Genomic DNA, 19568 nt, shown 5'->3' on the forward strand with positions numbered 1-19568 from the left:
GGGTGGGGTGGTGGGGGTTTGGGCTGGTAGTGTGGGGGGGTGAGGGGAGATGGGAAAGGATACACCAGGCATGCAGACCACACCAGAAGACAAATTGGGAGCTGGGAGAACTCACAGTGATGGCCTGACAATCAAAAAGCTCAAATTGGCGAATATCTAAAATCATAGAGTCTCGACAGAGTCGAAGCAGGCCATTTGGCCCACCAACTATTCACTGCCCCTCTGAAGAGCATCCCACCCAGACACACACCACATCCTATCCCAGTAACCCTGCATTTCCAATGACTAAACCAGCTAACCTGCCAACTTTGAACTGTGAGAGGAAACTGGAGAGAACTCGCACAGACACAGGGAGATTGTACAAACTCCACACAGAATGGAATCGAACCCAGGTCCCTGGTGCTTATGAGGCAGTAGTGCTAACCACTGAGCCACTATGACACCCTAAATAATGGACTTGGCCAGTGTCCCAATAGGAAATCCATTATTCCAGTAACTATTAATTCCTTCACTGCTTTTGTCCTCTGCAGATTCAGAAGGAACTGGGTGGGCTGGATAAAAACAAAATGGGTAGCATTCATGGAAGAGAAACCCGAATGTTGTAGATTAGTATAGGACTCATACCAAGTGAGGTTAAGTTGCGTTTTGACCCTAACAATAAGAACCAAGCTACCAAACAGGACTACGTTCCTGCAAAACAGCAGAAACTACAAGTGATAGACAGAGCTAAGGGATCCCACAATCAGTGGATCAGATCTGAGCTCTGCAGTCCTGCCACATCCAGTCATGAATGGTAGTAGATGATTAAACAACTCACTGGAGGAGGAGGCTCCACAAGTATCCGCATCTTCAGTGATGGAACAGCCCAGCACAGCAGTGCAAAATGTAAGGCTGAAGCGGAAATCTTCAGTCAGAAGTGTCAAGTGGATGATCCAGCCATCCTCAGCATCATAAATATCAGTCTCCAGCTAAATCAATCCATTCCACATTATACCAAGAAACAGTTGGAGACACTAGATACTGCAAAAGGTATGGGTCCTAACAACATTCTGGCAATAGTATATACAGGACACACCTGGATAACTTTCCACATTGTCGGGTAGATACCTATGTTGTAACAAGATTGTTCCAGAACTTGCTGTTCCTCTAGCTAAGCTATTCCAGTACACTTACAACACAGGTATCTACCCAACAATGGGGAAAGTTATCCAGGTGTGTCCTGTATATAAAGATCAGAGCAAATCTGATCAGGCCAATAACTGCTTCATCAGCCAACTCTTGATCATCAGTAAAGTGATGGACGGTGTCACCAACAGTGCTATCAAGCAGCACCTACTCAGCAATAACCTGCTCAGTGACGCCCAGTTTGCATTCCCCAAGGGCCACTCAGCTCCTGACCTCATTACAGCTTTGTTTCAACCATGGGCAAAAGAGCTGAATTCCAGAGGGGAGGGGAGAGGGACAGCCCTTGACATTAAGAAAGTGTTTGACCAAGAGAGACATCAAGGAGCCCTAGCAAAACTAAATTCAATGGGAATGAAGGGACAAACTCCCCACTGGTTGGAGTCATTCCTAGCACAAGGGAAGATGATCGTGATTGTTGGAGTTCAGTCATCTCAGCTACAGGAGTATGATGGAATACTCCAAGCATTCAAAGATGAAGACAACGTCAACACCACTCTAGAAACCTGACAGCTTCCAGGTCAAAGTGTCCTGTTTAACTGGAATCATAACCAAACACATACTCTCCCTCCAATTCCGATGCTCACAAGTATCAGTGTGTACCATCTACAAGATGCACTGCAGCAGTTCAAGAAGGCAGCTCACCCCCATCTTCTCAAAGGCAGGAAGGACGGGCATTAAATGTGGGCCCAACCATCAAGATCCAGATCACATGACTGAATTAGAATATAAAAGCTTGGCGAATATGCAATTGCTTTGACAGTTGTTTGAAAAGAATTTTTAAGCGTTATCTCAATCACATGAACTTCGGGCATGGTTAGGAACATGGTACTGGGATATCATCGCAATTACAGAAACATGGCTCAGGGATGGGCGGGACTGACAGCTTAATGTTCCAGGTTACAAATGCTACAGGAAGGATAGAAAGGGAGGCAAGAGAGATGGGGGAGTGGCATTTTTAATAAGGGATAGCATGACAGCTGTACTGAGGCAGGATATTCCCAGAATTACATCCAGGGAAGTTATTTGGGTGGAACTGAGAAATAAGAAAGGGATGATCATCTTATTAGGATTGTATTATGGACTCCCTAATAGTCATAGGGAAATTGAGAAACAAACTTGTAAGGAGATCTCAGCTGTCTGTAAGAATAATAGTGTGGTAATGGTAGGGGATCTTAACTTTCCAAACATTGACTGGAACTGCGATATTGCTAAAGCTTCAGATGGAGAGGAATTTGTTAAGTGTGTACAAGACAATTTTCTGATTCAGTATGTGGATGTACCTACTAGAGAAGGTGCAAAACTTGACCTACTCTTGGGAAATAAGGCAGGGCAGGTGACTGAGGTGTCAGTGGGAGAGCACTTTGGGGCCAGCGACCATAATTCTATTTGTTTTAAAATAGTGATGGAAAAGGATAGAACAGATCTAAAAGTTGAAGTTCTAAATTGGAAAAAAGCCAATTTTGACAGTCTCAGACAAGAACTTTCGAAAGCTGATGAGAATCAGATGTTCGCAGGCAAAGGGATGGCTGGAAAATGGGAAGCCTTCAGAAATGAGATAACAAGAATCCAGAGACAGTATATTCCTGTCAGGGTGAAAGGGAAGGCTGGTAGGTATAGGGAATGCTGGATGACTAAAGAAATTGAGGGTTTGTTTAAGAAAAAGAAGGAAACACATGTCAGGTATAGACAGGATAGATCGAGTGAATCCTTAGAAGAGTATAAAGGAAGGATGAGTATACTTAAGAGGGAAATAAGGAGGGCAAAACGGGGACATGAGATAGCTTTGGCAAATAGAATTCAGGAGAATCCAAAGGGTTTTTACAAATATATTAAGGACAAAAGGGTAACTAGGAAGAGAATAGGGCCCCTCAAAGATCAACAAGCTGGCCTTTGTGTGGAGCCACAGAAAATGGGGAAGATAATAAATGAATATTTTTCATCAGTATTTACTGTGGAAAAGGATATGGAAGATATAGACTGTAGGGGAATAGATGGTGACATCTTGCAAAATGTCCAGAAAACAGAGGAGGAAGTGCTGGATGCCTTGAAATGGTTAAAGGTGGATAAATCCCCAGGACATGATCAGGTGTACCCGAGAACTCTGTGGGAAACTAGAGAAGTGATTGCTGGGCCTCTTGCTGAAATGTTTGTATCATCGATAGTCACAGGTGAGGTGCCGGAAGACTGGAGGTTGGCAAAAATGGTGCCACTGTTTAAGAAGGGCAGTAAAGACAAGCCAGGGAACTATAGACCAGTGAGCCTGACCTCAGTGGTGGGCAAGTTGTTGGAGGGAATCCTGAGTGGCAGGATGTACATGTACTTGGAAAGGCAAGGACTGATTAGGGATAGTCAACATGGCTTTGTGCATGGGAAATCACGTCTCACAAAATTGCTTGAGTTTTTTGAAGAAGTAATAAAGAAGATTGATGAGGGCAGAGCAGTAGATGTGATCTATATGGACTTCAGTAAGGCTTTTGGCAAGGTTCCCCATGGGAGACTGATTAGCAAGGTTAGATCTCATGGAATACAGGGAGAACTAGCCATTTGGATACAGAACTGGCTCAAAGATAGAAGACAGAGGATGGTGGTGGAGGGTGTTTTTCAGACTGGAGGCCTGTGACCAGTGGAGTGCCACAAGGATCAGTGTTGGGTCCTCTACTTTTTGTCATTTACATAAATGATTTGGATGCGAGCATAAGAGGTACAGTTAGAAAGTTTGCAGATGACACCAAAATTGGAGGTGCAGTGGACAGCGAAGAGGGTTACCTCAGATTACAACAGGATTTGGACTAGATGGGCCAATAGGCTGAGAAGTGGCAGATGGAGTTTAATTCAGATAAATGCGAGGTGCTACACTTTGGGAAAGCAAATCAGCAGGACTTATACACTTAATGGTAAGGTCCTAGGGAGTGTTGCTGAACAAAGAGACCTTGGAGTGCAGGTTATAGCTCCATGAAAGTGGAGTCGCAGGTAGAAAGGATAGTGAAGAAGGCGTTTGGTATGCTTTTCTTTATTGGTCAGAGTACTGAGTACAGGAGTTGGGAGGTCATGTTGCGGCTGTACAGGACGTTGGTTAGGCCACTGTTGGAATATTGCATCCAATTCTGGTCTCCTTCCTATCGGAAATATGTTGTGAAACGTGAAAGAGTTCAGAAAAGATTAACAAGGATGTTGCCAGGGTTGGAGGATTTGAGCTGTAGGGAGAGGCTGAATATGCTGGGGCGGTTTTACCAGGAGCATCGGAGGCTGAGGGGTGACCTTATACAGGTTTACAAAATTATGAAGGGCATGGATAGGATAAATAGACAAAGTCTTTTCCCTGTGGTCAGGGAGTCCAGAACTAGAGGGCATAGGTTTAGGGTGAGAGGGGAAAGATATAAAAGGGACCTAAGGGGCAACTTTTTCACACAAAGGGTGGTACGTGTATGGAATGAGCTGCCAGAGGAAGTGGTGGAGACTGGTACAATTGCAACATTTAAGAGACATTTGGATGGGTATATGAATAGGAAGTGTTTGGAGGGATATGGGCTGGGTGCTGGCAGGTGGGACTAGATTGGGTTAGGATATCTGGTCAGTATGGACGGATTGGACCGAAGGGTCTGTTTCCATGCTGTACATCTCTATAACTCTATGACTCTATGACAAAGTGATGAGTTAAAGTGCTTGAGTAAGAAATAATCCTTGTCCTCGAGTTCTATACTAAAAGGAAGAAAGTTGAAATACTGAGACCACACAGTGCTCAGACAAAAAGAGAGAGACCAAGCAAAGAGAGGATTTGTGACTTGAGAATTTTCCACGAAGGAATAAGCCTTATCGGGACGTCCGCACAGGCTGCACCTTGATTTCCTGGAAGCTGCTGCCTGTGAAAAATTGGCTAAATGTTGTAGAAAATGCATTGAACTTCAGCTTGAATGGACAGTGAGGCTAAACTCGAATTCAGCCTGGAAGAAGTGTGCATTTGAAATTGGGATAATTGGGATGATCATGGTTGGAGCGGTGTCAGAGGGATGGTGGCTGTAGTGACAGTGGCCTGGATTGGGATCCTCAGCAGCAATTAAATTGTGCAGAGCAGTGTGTTTCCGGTAACATCTCAAGCCTCAAGTGATCCTACGGTAAGATGGAGAATGAAATCTTTGAACACTTAGGTCTCATATTGAGATATGAGGAGAGCATACTTCAGAGGTGAGATGAGGAGAAATTTCTTCATTCAGAGAGTGGTAAGTCTGTGGAATGCTCAGGTTGGAGCCAAAACACTGGATGTTTTCAAGAAGGATTTAGATACAATTCTTTGGGCTAAAGGGGTCAAAAGAGCATGGGGAGAAAGAAGGAAAGTGGGAATGAGTTGAATGATCGGCCATGATTCCATTGATGGGTGGACCAGGCATGAAGGGCTGAATGGCCTCCTCCTGCTCCTGTTTTCTATGTGTCTACACTTTAATATATTAATGAGACTGTTAAAGCACTCACCCTTCTATTTATCTCTCAGTCCCCCTAACCCCACATTCCTGATGAAGGGCTTATGCCCAACACATCGACTCTCCTGCTGCCTGAGCTGCTGTGCTTTTCCAGCACCACACTCTCGACTCTGATCTCCGGCATCTGCAGTCCTCACTTTCTCCTATTAAATCATATGGCATTCTGACCATGAGGCATAACATAACAAGCGTTTAGATTAGAGTGGTGCTAGAAAAGTTGTTCCTCGGATGCTGCCTGACCTGCTGTGCTTTTTCAGAACCACTCTAATCTAAGCTCTGGTTTCCAGCATCTGCAGTCCTCACTTTTGCCTATAACATAACAAGCACTAGTCTGACACAGGCAACAATGAATGAACAAGCAATACCCACGTTTCCTGAATGAATAATTTTTTAAAACCGAAAACAGACATCTGATACACTCTGAAGACCTGTAGCAGTCTCCCTGTGTAATAAGAGGCCTGAGGTTTTCTATAGGGCATCAATATGATCGAGCAAGAGGTTGTAACAACTAAAAGGTTCCTTTAGTTAAAACCAGACTGATCAATAAGATTTGGAATTTCACTATGTGAAAGATCCTTGCAGCAGGAATCAAAAAGTCAGGAGAATTATCTGTGGAATGGCTTCTCTCAGTTACGCGACTGTAAAATATACTTACAGGCATCACCAATTGTCTCAACTTTGTAGACATCGTAGTTATCAATGATAGCATCAAAGCAGGTGTAGAGTCTGTTGAGAAAGTCCACCACCTGGTAAGGGGTGCTGGCACTGGAAAGCTGAGTGAATCCAACAATATCACTTTGAAGCAGAAAAACACACAGGGAGCTCTTAGTTTGGAACACATAAAAATTCATGATGAGTTTGTCATTTAGAACTGGCTGTAAAAATGGTGAAGGATGTCACTCACCAGGCTATTCACAACAAACATTATTGTAAAGGAGAAAAACAAACTGATTGCTTAGCAAGTGGAGTCTATCAACCAGAAGTGACTTTCCAACCAATCAGAACATTCTTCTCTCACAATATAAAAGTATTATCTTCCCTTTGCATTGGTATTCTTGTAAAGTGTCCTGCTGAGAGCGGGGGACTGGTTAGCTCAGTTGGCTGAACTCATTTGTGATACAGGATGATGCTAACAGATTCAATTTCTGCACCAGCTAAGGTTACCACGAAGGTCCCACCTCCTCAACTTCACCCCTCACCTGAGACATGGTGACCCTTAGGTTAAACCACCACTAGTTATCTCTCTCTATCTGTCTGTCTCTCTCTCTCTCGCTCTCTCTCTCTCTCTCCTTCTCTCTTTCTCTCTTTCTCTCTCTCTGTCTCTCTGTAATAAAAGTCAGGTAGGACTATGGTGAAAACACCAAATTCTGGAGATCCCAGTGGCTCAGGCAGCATCTATGAAGAGAGAGGAAGCAAATGTTTCAGGTTAGATGATACTTCATCAGAGCTGAAGTGAAGTGTGAAGGGGGCAGCATGATGCAGTTTGGGAGGGGTTGGGATAGTGGGTATAGGGTGCTGGTGGAGAAAAGATGTTGATAGTTCAGAATAAGTGATGAGAATGTGAGAATGGCAGAACAATGAACATAGAACATTGCACAGGTTGGCGCAACATCGAAGGCTGAAGGGCCTGCATTGTGCTGTAACATTCTATGTTTGATTACAGCACGGTACAGGCCCTTCGGCCCATGATGTTGCGCCGACCTGTGAAACCAACCTGAAGCCCATCTAACCTACACGATTCCATTATCATCCATTTGTTTATCCAATGGCCATTTAAATGCTCTTGAAGTTGGTGAGTCTCCTACTGTTGCAAGCAGGGCGTTCCATGCATGCCCTTACTACTCTCTGAGTAAAGGAAGTACCTCTGAGATCTGTCCTATACCTTTCACCCCACAATTTAAAGCTATGTCCCTTTGTGCTAGCCATCACCGTCCAAGGAAAAAGGCTCTCACTGTCCACCCGATCTCACCCTCTGATTATCTTATATGTCTCAATTAAGTCATTCTCTCTAATGAAAACAGCCTCAAGTCTCTCAGCCTTTCCTCACAAGACCTTCCCTCCACACCTGACAACATCCTGATAAACCTCCTCTGCATCCTTTCCGGAGCTTCCACATCCTTCCTATAATGCAGTGACCAGAAATGCATGCTATACTCCAAGTGCGGCCACACCAGTTTTGTACAGCTGCAACATGACCGAAACTCAGTCCCTCTACTAGTAAAAGCTAACACACCATATGCCTTCTTAACAACACTATCAACCTGGGTGGCAACTTTCAGGGATCCATGTACATGAACACTGAGATCTCTCTGCTCCTCCACACTACCAAGAATCTTACCATTAGCCCAGTACTCTGCATTCCTCCGACCAAAGTGAATCACCTCACACTTTTCCACATTAAATTCCAGTTGCCACCTCTCAGCCCAGCTCTGCAGCTTATCTATCTGCATCCGTTATCTGCAACATTCTTCCTTACTGTGCACAACTCCACCAACCTTAGTGCCATCTACAAATTTATTAATCCATCCTTCTATGCCCTCATCCACGACATTTATAAAAATGACAAACAGCAGTGGCCTCAAAACAAATCCTTGCAGTACACCACTGATAACTGAACTCCAGGATGAACATTTCCCATCAACCACCAAGCTCTGTCTTCTTTCAGCTAGCCAATTTCTGATCCAAACCGCAAAATCACCCTCAATCTCAGCCTCTGTATTTTCTGCAATAGCCTACCATGGGGAACCTTATCAACCGCTTAACTGAAGTCCATATACACCACATCAACCACTTTACCCTCATCCACTTGTTAGGTCTTTAGCTAACCCACCAGAGTATTGAGTAAAAGATCCATTCTAAACAAATAAAGCAGTTTATTAGACATGCTTTGACTTGACAGTAACAGAGAAAAGTGCCAAATGTGGCACCATTATCCAAAACAACATCATCAGCATCACCACACAGAATCATAGACTCCCTACAGTGTGGAAACAGGTCCTTCGGCCCAACAAGTCCACACTGACCCTCCGAGGAGTAACCCACCCAGACCCATTCCCCAACCTTTTTATTCCATATTTATCCCTCACTAATGCACCTAACTTATACATACCTGGGAACACTATGGGCAATTTAGCATGGCCAATTCACCTAACCTGCACATCTTTGGATTGTGGTAGAAAACTGGAGCACCTGGAGAAAACTCACGCAGACATGGGGAGAATGGCCACAGTGAAATCAGATTCACAACACCCAAGGGACACACCTGAAAAAGACAGTAGCATTCGAGTAACTTTGAGCTTGTGAAGTAATCCCTTGACGAAGATCATCCGCGACTTGCTTTGGTAACATGCCTGATGATGAATACAACAACAAAACCATCAATCAGGCTTCATGCTCTGTGAACATTCTCTTCAGGACAGTGATATGGGCTGAATGTTAACTGGGGTGCCTTACTGTATAGCAGGGAATCTGTCTTTTGTTTCTCCTGAAGGAGGTCTTGAGTCCTTTCAGCCACAATAGATTCCAGGTGCTTGCTGTACTTTTCCATCTAAGTATAAACACAATGGCAGAGTTACTGTCAGCTCAATGACCAAGGTACAATCAGGCGAGGGACTGATTTCAATTTCTGTAACTGAAAGGGGATAGAATGCAGTCCCAAAATTAATAACCAAAAGTTATTGGATCTTATAATATAAAATGGAGTAGACAAGAGGCTACGAGCAATTGTGGTACAGTGGTAGTGTGCTTGTCTCTGAGCTAGGAGGCCCATCTTCAAATCCTATCCATTCCAGTGAGTGTCTCATAACAGGTCAGAACAGGCCAATTACGAATATGTAAACCCTCGGTCCTAATTAGCAACGTGAACCCTACAACCTTAGTAAAAGTGCTGATAATCTATTCAAAATAAATCAAAGTTAGATTTTCTCGGGTCTCAGTAGCTGTGATAATGATGAGATGAAGATGCTACATTGGGATCCATCAAGAAACAGATAGCAAGTCATAGAGTCATGGAGATGTACAGCATGGAAACAGACCCTTCACTCCAACCTGTCCATGCTGACCAGATATCCTAAACGAATCCATTCCCACTTACCAGCATTTGGTCCATATCCCTCTAAACCCTTCCTACTCATATACCCATTCAGCTGCTTTTTAAATGTTGGAGTTGTACCAGCCTCCCCCATTTCCTCTGGCAGCTGATTCCATGCACACACTACCCTCTTTGTGAAAAAGTTGCCCCTTGGTTCCCTTTTATATCTTCCCCCTCTCACCCTAAACCTATGCCCTCTAGTTCTGGACTCCCCCACCCCAGGGAAAAGACTTTATCTATTTATCCTATTCATGTCCCTCATAGTTTTATGAAGCTCTGTAAGGCCCCCAACAAACCAGGGAAAACAGCCCCAGCTTATTCAACCTTTCCCTGTAGCTCAAACCCTATAACCCTGACAACATCGTTATCAACTTTTTTCTGAACCATTTCAAGTTTAGCAACATGTTTTCTATAGCAGGAAGACCAGAACTGAACACAGTATTCCAAAGATGGCCGAACTGCAACATGACCTCCCAATTCCTATGATTATGCACTGCTCAATAAAAGCAAGTGCAACAAATACCTTCTTCACTATCCTATTTACCTGCGACTCCACTCTCAAGGAGCTATGAACCTGCACTCCAAGGTCTCTTTGTTCGGTAACACTCCCCAGGACCTTACCATTACGTGTGTAAGTCCTGCCATGATTTTCCCTACCAAAATGTAGAACCTCACATTTATTTTTATTAAACTCCCTTTACCGCTCCTCAGCCCTTCGGCTCATCTGATCAAGATCCAGTTGCGCTCTGAGGTAACCTTCTTCACTGTCTGCTATGCCACCAATTTTGGTGTCATCTGCAAACTTACTAATCATTCCTCCTATGTTCACATTCAAATCTTTTGCATAAATTACAAATGACAAGTCTTGTGGCACAGAGATTGTATCCATAGTGGTTCAAGTCCTACTCCAGGAATTGTTGGCCATGGAAGGTATGTTTGTAACGTGGTCAAACAGTTTGATTATTAGCCTGTAAGTCCTTCCCATAGACAGGCAGACAACAAGAGTGGGAAAGTCTTCTGCTCAGCCATCCTGCAGAACACAATGACAAATCACCACAGTCCTTCATCTTTGAGCATGGACCAATCCAGTGGAGAGTCAAAAAAAAACCCAAAGCACTGAGGATGCTGGGAATCAGAAACAAAGTCAGAAATTGCTGGAAAATCTCAGCAGGTTGGGCAAGATCTGTGGAGAGAAAGCAGAGTTAGCATGTCGGGTCCAGCGACCCTTTTTCCAAACTCCCAATGGGGAGCCCATGGCTCAAGTCTTGGACATGAGGGCAGCAGAAAAGCCAGGTTGGGTAGATGGTTTTGATGAAGGCACCATTGTTGCAACATCAACTCCAGCACGAACCAACCAATGGCGTGCTTGCTGATGAAACAGATGCCGGATGAATTGATATGTATCCAATAGGAATGTGCTGACACTCAGCAGAATGGGTGAAAGTAGGTGGTATCCAGGCCCATAACCTGCACAGGATATTCACCCTGTCCTCACTGTGTTCATAGCTGCTTTCAATTTATTTTGATCTGGCATCCTGTACCAGAATATTTTCGTCATTAGTAAATGTTCAATGGCCACATTTATTTATTTTTGAGCCAACCTTTTCTAAGATATTCTGACACACCTCTGGAGCAGGAGGGACTTGAGCCCAGATCTCCTGACTCAGAGGTAGGGACACTACCACTGCAACACAAGAGCTCTCCCCTCCTTTCCAAGTGTAACCTGAGCCAAGTACAGAATAAATCTAGAACTCTACCTGCCCATGTGACAAAATCTATCAAAAAGAAAATCAAAACATGCTTGACTTTTCCCAAACTAGATGCACCAAATTTATACTACAACCCATTTAGTCTGGTGAACACTAGCCCATCAAGGCCTGGCCGAGAGACTACGCAGAGTTATTTCACGTAAGCTCCTTATTTGGTTGGTTCACTGCTAAGGCAAACTTTTGCTGCCAAGCATTAGTTTCCTTGAATCTTTCCCTTTGCACAATTGCAGTCTGTGTGGTGAAGGACTTTCACCGCTCGGTCAAGCCCGGTGATGACAAAAGCTTATCAGTATGTTTACAGATCAGATAGTGTGCAATTGGAAGGTGTTGGGCGTGAGGGTGGTGGTGTTTAACAAAATGCAGAATATTGCAATGAATTATGTTAAAAATCACACAACACCAGGTTATAGTCCAATAGGTTTAATTGGAAGCCCACTGGCTTTCGGAGCATTCCCAAGCAATGAATTATGCTATTCTGAGATGGTAAGGGCAGAATGAAGGGGGAAGCTGTGGCCCACGGGGAAGCCCTCTCACCTCTGAGCCAGGGGCTCCTTATCCTGGAACACAAAATTGAAGCCCATGGTGTTGAAGGGCCGTGATGTTTAATCAAGGCCCTGCCTACTCTCTCAGGTCAATGTCACAGAGTCATCGAGTTGAACAGCATGGAAACTGACCCTTCGCTCTAACTCATCCATGCTGACCAGGTATCCTAACCTAATCTAGCCCCATTTGCCAGCACATGGCCCATATCTCTCTAAACCCTTCCTTTTCATATACCCATCCAGATACCTTTTAAATGCTGTAATTGTACCAGCCTCCACCACTTCCTCTGGCAGCTCATTCCATACACGCACCACCCTCTGCAAGAAAACATTGTTCCTTACATCCCTTTTAAATCTTACCCTCTCACTTAAACTTATGCACTCTAATTTTGGACTTCCCTATTTGGGGGAGCAGACCTTGTCTATTTACCCGATCCATTCCCCTCATGATTTTATACACCTCTATGAGGTCACCGCTCAGCCTCTGACACTCCAGGGAAAACAGCCCCAGCCTGTTCAGCCTCTCCCTATAGGTGAAACCCTCCAACCCTGGCAACATCCTTGTAAATCTTTTCTGAACCTTTTCAAGTTTTACAACATCCTTCCTGTAGCAGGGAGACCAGAACTAAGTGTAGTATTTAAAAAGTGGCCTAACCAATGTTCTGTACAGCCACAACATGACCTCCAACTCCTATACTCGATGCACTGATCAATAAAGACAAACTTATCAAATGCCTTCTTCAAATATAGCATAGGGACAGGAGTTCACTCCAGTATTCTGGTCAATAAATGACCCTTATCAAAACTCACTGGAAACATATTATCCGGTTATTATTATATTGCTGTTTGTGGGCATTTGCTGCGCATTAACTGTTAGCCCCATTCTCCCCACTACAATGACTGTGCTTTGGCAGTAAAACCCATCCGGTTCACTAATGTCCTTTAGGGAAGGAAATCTGCCATCCTTACCTGATCTGTCCTACCTAAGACCTCATAGCAATGTGTTTGACTCTTAACTGTGCTCTGGGCAAATAGAGATGAGCAATAAATGCTGAATTAGCTCTCATTCTCCTGAATGAATCACTTTAAAAAGTGCATTTGGGTTACAGAAGGCCATGAAAGCTATTAAATAAATTCCAATTGTTCTGTCTATCTGTGAATCTATTCTGTGTCACACCATGGGTCACATCTGCCTAATGCCTGAAATACTATTGTTCCTTTTCCAGCTCGAGTGATCCTTGGTTTGATAAGCTTGAATTCTAAATACATGGGAAGAGTTTGAAAGTAATTCCGATGGACTAGATAATGAATTGCAATAAAATAGATGAAAAAAAGTATCTTACCAAGTTCATCATCTTGTCAACTGGGCTGACTTTGTTGGGGTTCATTTTCTCAAGCATCTTCTTGATTTGTTCAAACGTTGGCCTCATTAGAGGATTGTGTGCCCAACACCTTTTAATCAACTTTAAGAAAAGGAAAGTTGCCATTCAAATTCACAAATGTGTTTATGACCAACAATTTTGAACCATCCGGTTACAACACGATTGTACCTGTTCTGGTTCAAATATATTCTACTCAAATGTTCATAGAATCTTACAACCCTGAAACCAGACATTGCAGAAGAGGTGCTTGGGCCCGTCAAGTCTTCACCGATGAAAACTACTGTAAATCTACATTCGTCCCACTTTTCCACAATAGCCTTGAATGTTATGACATTACAAGTGCTCACCAAAATACTTTGTAATGGTTGTGAGATTTCCCACCTCGACTACTCTCCCAGGCAAGGTAATCCAGACCCCCACCATCCTCTGGCTCTAAGCCTCCTACCTTTCATCTTAACATTTTATCTCCTTGTTACTGGCCATTCAACTAAGAAGTTTTCTATCCCTTCCTTGTCTATAGCCCTCATATGGTTAGCAATGATGCCTCACAGCGTCAGGGACCCGGGTTCGATTCCATCTTCAGGCAGCTATCTATGTGGAGTTTCCACATTCTCCCCGTGTCTGCGTGGGTTTTTCTCCAGGTCCTCCAGTTTCCTCCCTCAATCCAAAGATGTGCAGGTTAGGTAAATTGGCCATGCTAAATTGCCCCTAGTATTCAGGGCTGTGTAGGTTAGGTGCGTTAGTTAGGGGCAAATGTAGAGTAATAGGGTAGGGGAAAGGCTATGGGTGGGTTACTCTTTGGAGGTTCAGTGGACTTGTTGGGCCAAATGGTTTGTTTCCACACTGTAGGGATTCTATGATTCCATAATCTTATAGATGTCTGTAAGGATCCCCCCTCAGCCTTCTCTGCTCATAACAACCAACCTGAACTTATCCAGCCTCTCTTCATACTGAAATATTCTATCCCAGGCAATATCCTAGTGATTCTCCTCTGCACTCATTCCTGAGTGCAGTCACATTCTTCCTGTAGTGGTGGTGACCGGAACTACACACAGTACTCTAGCTGTGGCTGAACCAAAGTTCTGTAGAGTTCCAACATGATCTCCTGCTTTTATGATCAAAGCCTTGACTGATAAAGGCAAGTTGAGAAAGTGAGGACTGCAGATGTTGGAGATCAGAGCTGAAAATGTGTTGTTGGAAAAGCGCAGCAGATCAGGCAGCATCCAAAGAACTGGAGAATCAACGTTTCGGCATTCCTGAAGAAGGGCTCATGCCCGAAATGTCGATTCTCCTGCTCTTTGGATGCTGCCTGACCTGCTGCACTTTTCCAGCAACACATTTTCAGCTCTGATAAAGGCAAGTGCCCTGTATGCATTCTGAACTCCCCTGTTAACCTGTCCTGCCACCTTCAGGGATCTGTGAACAAGTACTTCAAGATCCCTCTGTGCCCCTGAACTTCCTGGTGACCTACCATTCATTGCGTACTCCCTTGACTTGTTCTTTCTTCCAAAGTAAATCCCCTCACATTTGTCCAAGTTAAATTCCTTCTGCCATTGATCTCTCCTTCTGACCAATCCATCTATATCGTCCTATAACCCAACACCTTCCTCCTCACTGTCACACATCCAGACAATCTTCATGACATCTCTAATTTATCATCACCCCACATTTTCATCTACATGACTTCTAAATATCACAAGCAATAACAGACCCAGCACTGATCCCTGTGATACACCACTGCACACTGGGCTCCAGTCACACAAACAGCCTTCTACCTCTGTCTCCTGTTACTGAGTCATTTTTGGATTCAAATATTTTTCAGCTAAAGCTCTGTATTCTTTTCACTATTCAAATATTTAGGCAATTTCTTTTTGAAGGTTATTATTAAATCTGCTTCCAACATGCTAAGGGGCTGTGCATTCCCACAGATAGAAAAATAGTATCTTCAAAATTCTTTCACTGATTGTCTGTGCCCTCTAGATCCCAATCCTTCTTCTACTCAAGAACCACGGTTTAAAATATTTTGGTAGGTGGTAAATTGTATTTGAGTTTTCAGCTGAATTCTCCTAAGGTTGCTTGCATTCATTGAAACAAATGCAGGATCTGGTATCACTGAGTAGGCACTTTACCTCGGTGTAGTCTCCCTGGTTTGGGCAATCGCTGTTGGACTTTCCGGCATTAATCTCGGGAAGATAGGGACGCCAGGTTGGTTCAACCTTATCAAGGTCAATATCCACCTTGAATGCATGTGGATGTAATAAATTGCAGTTTAATTCTGGTGAATGAAGATTTGTGAACTGCACTGTGAAAGTTGGCAATCAAGAATCTAAATACTTACCGAGACTGGCTCACAGCGAGTTGCAATTTCAAGCAGTATGATGGAATAGCTGGATACAGAAAAAGGTGACATTCACTTGAAAGAAAACAACCCTAGTTCATGCCATGAATGAGAAATCTATGACAGATATAAACGTTTGTATACATGTCCAAATAGACTCAAAACATCTTCTTCCCTGCTGTCATTAGACTGCTGAACGGACCTCTCAAATTTTAAATTTAATGTTGACCTCACTCTCTGAACACTTTCTCTGAAGCCATAACATTGTAGTCCTCACTCTATTCTCTTACCCTCATGCACTTTGTATGGTACAATCTACCTGGACTGCACACAAAACAAAACTTTCTGCTGTACCTAGGTACATGACAATAATAAATCAAATCAAATCAGAATGAGGTTTAGCTCTTCTACCTGATTGATTCACCCATCTCAACAGCCAATAGAGAGTCTTCTTCCTACTTATGCATCCTGAAATGAGCCAATCAAGAAACACAAAAGTTTCCCTTGAGGCACCAATTATTTTCCCATCACTTTGCTGGCCTCCTACTCTTATCACCCACCACTGGTGCATCTTGAAAAGTCATGATGCTCAACCTGTTTGGCTGAACACATTCTAAACACATCTTCCTTGGCCATCAGGCCCTGGAGTGGGACTCAAACCAGGAGTTTCTGGCTCAGTGGCAGAGGCTGTTAACACTGTACAATAAGACCTTAATATCCATACCTTATGGTCATTCTACAATGTCCAATCTTGCGATTCTTATAAAAATCCCTGGCCCATTCTAAGCAAATTTTTAGGCTTGGATTTTTGCAATGATGGAGAGCCTCCTTCCTGTCATTGCTAAACAGCAGAGGAGGCTGGAAATAAGGTTTCTCGCACTCCAGATATCGCACCACCATTTTTGCAGAAATGGGACCGAGCGACCAGTCACTCTTCATACCTTTGCATTTCTTGGAAGCAGCTCCCTCCAGCTGTATGAGATTTGGGGAGTTAGGAATATGTAGGGTGCAATTAGTCCTGGCAGCAGCAGGTCTGAACTTTGTGATTGGTTTGAATGGCCAGGAGACCACTTTGGAGAGATCTGGTACCCCACTGGAGAGGTAGGCTACTTCAGCCTAGCTTGCCTCCTTACCCAGCATCCTCCATCTGTATCCCAGCAGCACCAACCCAATTGCCTTGAATTTAAAGAAATCCCAATTCTTGAATCAATTTGGCCTGAAGAAACAGGAAACATCCCATCCCAGTGTTTCCCATTGTTACTGAAAACTGTATTTGACCTTATTGTTACTTTATATGTTTAAATATCTGATCTACCAAGAGTTACATAGTATGTACAAGGTAAGATCAGGGTATTTGGCCCAACAGTCCGTGCTGGTTTTAGCCTCCAGTTTAGCTTTACCCCATTATTCCTCACTTAAATCTACTAGCGTCCTTATCCATTTCCATTTCCCTCATGCGTTTACCTAAACTACTTGCAAATGCATCAATTCACTTCAACTGGCTGTCGTAATTCCGCAAGATAGAATGCTTGGTGTTGTGGTGGAAAAATAGCAATCTCTCCCTCAATGTCAGCAAAACAAAAGAGCTGTTGTTGGTTAGCTCATCAAGCTGGTGGGTTGTCATGTAAACGTTTTGTCACCGTGCAAGGTAACATCATCAGGGTGACCCCCGTGAAGTTCTAATCCACTTGATGTTTATATGATCTGGTGTCATTTCCAGTTTTGCTCTGAGATTGTTGGTATACTGGGTCTACTTCAACATGTGGGTTGGAAACCAGGTCTCTAGGAATTCCCATGCATGTCCCTGGTTGGCTTGTCCTAGCTTTTCACTGTTCTTAGGTACAGAGGAACTTCGATTATCCAAAGGGCATAGGCACGGAGTATTTCATTCGGTTAATTGAATTCTGGATAATCAAATGCCGGATAACATAGTTTAACCAAGCATCAGGACCTTGCGATCTTACCAGATAATCCGATATTCAGATAATCGAACGTTGGATAATCAAGGTCCTCTATAAATGTAATAGCAACAAATCAAATCAAATCAGTTTTTACCACAACATTCTGGATGAAGAGGGTTGTTTTGAATCACACATTGGATTTCTTTCCTCTTTCACCAATGAATACTCATAGAATTGTAGAAAGTCAGAATGGTTACAACACAGAAGGGGACCGTTCAGTCCATTGTGTTAATGCTACCTGTCTGCAAGATAAATCCAACTACTCTGAATCTCCTACTTTTCTCTGCAGTCTGCTGTTCCAATTTCCAATTACATTTCAAAGGCCACAACTGAACCAGTGTCCAACACGGACTCAAGCAGTACATTCCAGATCTTAACTATCTTGATGCACAAAACAATTTTTCCTCATGTCCCCTCTGGATCATTTGCCAGTCACCTTAAATCTGTGTCCTCTGGTACTCGATCCTTTTACCAATGGGAACGTCTTTTCTCCCCCATCTCCTCTATTCAGAGCCTCAAGATTTAAAATGCCAAATCAAATGCCACCTTAGCTCCTTTAACTCCAAGGGGGAGATTCCAACTGCTCCATCCGTCTAGAAGATAAGAAGTCTATTGTGCTCAGAACCATTCCCGCTCCCTCACCCTGTCCAATGTGTTGACATTTCTACAAAAGAATGGACCCAGCCAAGATTAAGTCCATGTCCTACAGAAATCCACCACAATATTCTGTCCACTTCCCATGACCTCTCCACATCCATAAAGCCCAATATATCTCCATCAACCTCTCCACATCCAAAAATCCCAATGCATCTCCATCAATCATCTTTCCAACCTCATGAGCAATCAGTGAAAGGATCAGTTTATACTGGAGTGAAGTTACCTGTAAACATCTGAAGTTGGGGTGACATTGGAAACCAAGCCTGTAAGTACTTCTGGAGCACAGGTAATACGTCTTGCCCTTTCATTGAGTGTGGGAGAAAATTCCTCAAAATCGTCCTTTCGGTAGGCTGCTAAGCCATAGTCTTCACAAAAGAAAATTGAAACAGCAGTTCAGAGAGCAGTCCTGACTATGACACTGCAATGCAATATCCTGTCCAGCTTTCATGACTGACAGTACCTGAGACTTTGCAAACCCATCTATCATCGATGACACAGTTCATTGAGTGTAACCTCCCATGGTAAATTCTGTGCTGATGAAGGTAAGCCATCGCCCGAGCCACATCAGTGGCAAACGACAATCTGAAGCAACAACAAGGAGTTACATTTACATAGAGTCTTTAACATGGAAAATAAATGTTTTAAGGTGTCTGAACAAGTCGCAAGAGATAAATGTGCAGTGACGGAGGAATTATTAGGCGAATTGAAGCAAAGATTTCTCGAAGAGCAGGATGAGTAAGAGTGAGGGGGCGACTATAGGGCGAGGGATTGTTCAGTATGGAGCTGAGTACGGGTGGGGTAAGAAGGTGATACACAGAAGAAGCTAGAACAAAGGTGAGGTGAAGGCCTTGTGGCAATATCATGAGATTATTAATTGTGAGACCCAGGTAAAGCTGTGAGAGTCTGCGCTCAAATCCTACCAGGGCAAATGATTGAATTTGAATGAATTTAAAAATAGAAACTATAAGTTAAGAGTTGCTTAATAACCATAAATCTATTGCTGATTTTTGTGGGAAAACCCCATCTGGTTCATTAATATCCTTCCTTGACCAAAGGAAACTGCTGCTGTTGTTACCATGGCTCCAAACGCAGACTAATGTGGTTGACCCCTGGACGATTAGGATTGGTCAATTAATACAAACCTGTGAATAAATATAAAGAATAGAAAT

At 43.4% G+C, this 19568-nt stretch overlaps 1 protein-coding gene across 1 annotated transcript in view; it reads right to left on the reverse strand.

Moving 5' to 3' along the window:
* LOC132818565 (atrial natriuretic peptide receptor 2-like) overlaps positions 1 to 19568 on the reverse strand; it is a 72737-nt gene that overhangs the window by 12368 nt on the left and 40801 nt on the right. The window contains exons 12-19 of the mRNA XM_060829622.1: positions 18860 to 18981; positions 18623 to 18764; positions 15788 to 15830; positions 15573 to 15680; positions 13405 to 13524; positions 9114 to 9207; positions 8923 to 9010; positions 6316 to 6455 (exon numbers count right to left, since the gene is read on the reverse strand). Of these exons, the coding sequence (XP_060685605.1) occupies positions 6316 to 6455; positions 8923 to 9010; positions 9114 to 9207; positions 13405 to 13524; positions 15573 to 15680; positions 15788 to 15830; positions 18623 to 18764; positions 18860 to 18981 (857 nt within the window). The remainder of the gene's footprint in view (positions 1 to 6315; positions 6456 to 8922; positions 9011 to 9113; positions 9208 to 13404; positions 13525 to 15572; positions 15681 to 15787; positions 15831 to 18622; positions 18765 to 18859; positions 18982 to 19568) is intronic.

Source organism: Hemiscyllium ocellatum, chromosome 9, assembly GCF_020745735.1.
Source record: "Hemiscyllium ocellatum isolate sHemOce1 chromosome 9, sHemOce1.pat.X.cur, whole genome shotgun sequence".
Lineage (NCBI taxonomy): Eukaryota > Metazoa > Chordata > Chondrichthyes > Orectolobiformes > Hemiscylliidae > Hemiscyllium > Hemiscyllium ocellatum.